The 4,347-nt window shown below is 52.9% G+C and overlaps 2 protein-coding genes across 3 annotated transcripts in view; one reads left to right on the forward strand and one right to left on the reverse strand.

The window, feature by feature from the left end:
- Positions 1-2,094, reverse strand: part of Zbtb4 (zinc finger and BTB domain containing 4) — a 16,813-nt gene extending 14,719 nt beyond the window's left edge. The window contains exon 1 of one of the 2 annotated variants that reach the window (XM_048797977.1): positions 1,978-2,094. The gene's annotated coding sequence lies outside the window, so the exon portion shown is untranslated. The other variant, XM_048797978.1, reaches the window with a different exon arrangement.
- Positions 49-4,279, forward strand: Slc35g6 (solute carrier family 35 member G6). Its single transcript, XM_015504513.2, has 3 exons — positions 49-114; positions 1,795-2,940; positions 3,145-4,279. Exons 1-2 carry the CDS (start codon positions 49-51, stop codon positions 2,818-2,820), a joined length of 1,092 nt encoding a protein of 363 aa, XP_015359999.1. The 3' UTR covers positions 2,821-2,940; positions 3,145-4,279.
- Positions 4,280-4,347: the final 68 nt, after the last annotated feature.

A 4,347-nucleotide genomic window follows, 5' to 3' on the forward strand; every position in this document is an offset into this window, starting at 1 on the left:
GCCGAGAGGAGGCCGGCGCAGCGCAGCAGACACCGACACAAGGCTCCAATGTACGACGGCCTTCGCCCGGCCGATCGCGCGCAGGGAAACGCGCGGCGCCGGGCCACCGGGAGGGTGAACACTCAGCCGGGCGCGGGCCGGGCTGCAGTGTCCCTGCAGGGACACACAGCCACCCACTCCCTGGGAAGGGACACCCCCACTCTGCCTTTTCCCCATCACGCCCTTCACTAAGGGGTGCAATCTAATCGCCTAATAGTGTACACACACTCTCTGGGCCATATATATACAACATGGCAGACCTACATGCCTTAGACACACCAGAAATGCTCAAGGTACTCCACCAGGCCCGTGACAAGGAAAACCCCAAGCCATACAAAACAAGCACACATCAGTGACCACCAGTGCAGATGAATGCACAGCTTGGTACTTTGTCTCCACTAGTGGAAATATCCACATCGATATACTTTGTGCATGAATGCAGAGGCCCTGGAGTGGGCCTCCTTGGACAGCACCATCAAAACACCAGGTAGAAAAAGCACACACAGAAGAAACACATTCCTGAAACTCCAGAGGGACAATCCCAGAGACTCCTCCCTGGTTCTGGAAAGAACTCAGGAGAGAGGAGTCAGACCTCTGAGCTCCTCTCCTTAAAATCTTTGTGAAACAAAGCAAGACAAATAAACAAATGAATCTAAAGCCAAAAAAGTATCACAGAGCCATTCAAGGAGAAATTACATGCCTGTAATAACAACAACTTGGGAGGCTGGGGCAGAAGAATTACAAGTTTGAAGCTAACCTAGGTAATTTAGTGAGACCCTGACTCAAATTTTTAAGAAAAAAATAAAAATCTGGGAGTGTAGCTTAGTGGTAGAGTGCCCTGGGTTAAATCTCCAGAACAACAACAATAAATAGAGAAAAGCTGGGTGCAGGGGCTCATGCCTGTAATCTGAGGGACCTGGGAGATTGAGGCAGGAGGATTGGAAGTTCAAGGACAGCCTTGGCAACTTAGGAAGACGTTTTCTCAAAATAAAAAATAAAAAGGGCTGGGGATGTAGCTCAGTGGTAGAGAGTCCTGGAGTTCAATCCCTAGTACCACACACACAAAAAGAGAGAGAGAGAGAGAGAGAGAGGGAATCAGACACACTTTGGAGTCATGGAAACAAAGATGAAACAAGCAGAATTGGAATTCATGAGAAGATAGCCCCACCCCACTCCAGGAAGGTTCCAGAGAAGAACTCCACCCCCACTCCAACCAGGTCACAATGGCTGGAGCTCTGAGGGGCTCAGGACCCCTGAGCCAGGAGGAGAGGAGGAAGTCCAAGGAAAGATGGTGAGTATAGGGGCCAGAGGGCATAAGGGGCATAGAGAATACAACATTCTGCTGCTGGTAACTTCCCTTCTTCTCCCCTAAAACTTGCCAGTGGTCCTAGAGACACATAAAAATGAAACTCATAATGATGTACCCACATGTCCCTGGAGCTTGTAACATCACACAGATACACAGCATCTACACAGCATCAGAAGCTACCTCCGCTTTCTCAAATCAACAGAGCATCCCTGGGTCCTTCTTTTTCTCCTCTCAAGACTGAACTACACAGAAAAACAGGATACTCATACTCCTGCACCACTCACTCCCGACTTCCTGCTTTAGATGCTAAAGGCCCACATTGTACCACTACATCTATTTTTCAGGATCTTTTATGTCCTTTGAGTTCTGCAGGGTCCCAGACCCCAGCCTGGCATTCACCTTGGGCTGTGATTGCCCTCATGCTCGAGCTCTTTTCTCCCTAACAGGCTGGTAGTCACCCCTACTTCAACCTGCCGGACATCACCCAGCCATCGCCGGCCTCCACTCCGCCCAACCTCCCCTCAAACCAGCGCTGCTGGCCCTCGGATGCAACCAAGGGCCTGCTTGTTGCCTTGCTGGGTGGGGCCCTGCCTGCTGGCTTCATAGGCCCCTTCTCCCGCATGGCTTACCAGGCTTCCCGCTTGCCTTCGCTGGAGCTGCTCATCGGTCGATGCCTCTTCCACCTCCCCTTTGCCCTGCTACTTAAGCTGCGTGGTGACCCACTGCTGGGACCTCCTGATGTCCGGGGCCGGGTCTTCCTCCATGTTCTGCTCAACGTCCTCAGCATCGGATGTGCCTACGCTGCGGTTCAAGTGGTGCCTGCTGGCAATGCTGCCACTGTTCGTAAAGGTTCTTCTACCGTGTGCACCGCTCTCCTCGCCCTCTGCCTTGAGAGTCAGGGTCTCAGTGGCTACAACTGGTGTGGCCTGTTGGGTAGCACCCTGGGATTAATCATCATTGTGGTACCTGGACTAGGGACACTGCAGGAGGGGACCACAGGCCTCTACACTGCCCTAGGCTATGTGCTGGCTTTCCTAGGAGGTCTGGCTCTATCACTGGGGCTTCGGGTCTACCGCTCCCTGCACTTCCCCTCCTGCCTACCAACACTGGCCTTCCTATTTGGATTGGTGGGGTTTTTGGGCTCTGTGCCAGGCCTCTTTCTGCTACAGACCCCTGTGCTACCCAATGACCCTCTGAGTTGGAGCTGTGTGGGAGCAGTGGGGATCCTTGCTTTGGTCTCCTTTGTGTGTGTGAGCTATGCAGTCACCAAGGCCCACCCTGCCCTGGTGTGCACTGTCATGCACTCTGAGGTGGTAGTGGCCCTGATGTTGCAGTATTATGTCCTCTATGAAACTGTGGCACCTTCTGACATCATGGGGGCAGGGGTCGTGTTGGGCAGCATTGCCATCATCACTGCCCAGAACCTCAGCTGTGAGAGGGAAGGGCAGGTTGAGGAATGCCATCAAACTTGAGAGCCTGGGGGTTGGGGGGGGGACAGGGGTAAATACGAGGAGAGACTGGAATACAAACATGGGCATACAAGTGCCTGGAGAACAACTGGTGTGGGAGAGGGACACCCCTCAGAGTCAAAGGTGGAGAGGGGGGGCTGGAGATGTGGCTCAAGCGGTAGGGCGCTCGCCTGGCATGCATGCGGCCCGGGTTCGATCCTCAGCACCACATACAGACAAAGATGTTGTGTTCGCCAAATACTAAAAAAAATAAATATTAAAAAAAAAATTCTCTCTCTCTCCCTCTTTCTCACTCTCTCTCATTCTTTAAAAAAAAAAAAAAAAAAGGTGGAGAGGGATATTCGGAAGATCTGGAACAAGCCTGGGGACCAAGGGATATGGAGTCAAGGCTGGGTCCTGTGAATCAGGGCACAACTATAAGGAGTAAGGTCTCAGATCCAAGGGGCTGATGCAGGCTGGCTGTGGGCCACCGGGAGGATTCCCCACTGCAGCAGAGAAGAGCACTGGGGCAGAAGTGTGCCAGCAGCGGGCATTCAGGCTAACAGACAGAGCCAGCAGCTGCACTGGGGGAGGGGAGTGTGCCTTTTTCCTTAGGCGATGGTTTCCTTTCCTCGTGGTTGTGCCCCCCTCCCAGGGTGATGACGTGACACTGACATCAAACAAGGATCATTCTGAATGTGGCTATGCAGTCGGTGTCATCTCTGCTTTAGAGGGAGGGTGGAAGTCCTACACCTCTCTTATTGGAGAATCCCTTGGGATCCCCGCCCCACCAATCTTATTTCTGAAATATTCTATAAAGTGGAGGATTTCCTAATGTTCAGATTCCTTGACACTCCCCTCTACCCAACACCCCCCCCCCGCCAAATCCCCTAGGATTTTCGTGTTCCGCCCCATGGCTAATCTGCTTTTCCCGGATTGTTGCGGTCCCGTGATCTCTCCCAGACAATGGCTAGCCTCCTTCCGGAGCAGGCCTCTGAGCTGAGGCCTCTTCGAACGGCTCAGCCTGAGGATCCAGCACCAAAGCTGAATTCAGCGCTCGATTAGAGACCAGGAGATGCCCACTCATTCCTGAAAGCCGCTCGACAAATACCGCCTACTTCCGGACAAACGATTGAACTCGCCATCTTGATCTGTTCATGCATATTCAACGAGAAATTGCATATTCATGATCAAGGACGGACCCAGCACTCCTCCGGGAACCTACTCTGGAGGACCCGATCGGCCCCGCCTCCATTACCGATCCGCGGAACAGACCATTTTCCTGATGGGGGGGATATTAATGAGAGACTTTTGCTGAAGATGAAACCATACTCCAAAGTAGAATTAAAAAGGCCTAATTTTGTCCTCGATCCTTCAAACCTCAGTGCAAGAGGGAGCAGAGAGGGGAGGGGGTGGGATTAGGAAAATTGCCCTCCCCCTGTCATTTCAAAAGGTCTCCCAACCAGAGATCCTGAGAGGATCAACGACTCCAGCGCGCGCCCCGTGCGGGCCGGCGCAGGCGGCCCCGTAGCGCAAGGGAGGGCGGGAAAG

This window comes from Marmota marmota, unplaced genomic scaffold (assembly GCF_001458135.2).
Source record: "Marmota marmota marmota unplaced genomic scaffold, marMar, whole genome shotgun sequence".
Lineage (NCBI taxonomy): Eukaryota > Metazoa > Chordata > Mammalia > Rodentia > Sciuridae > Marmota > Marmota marmota.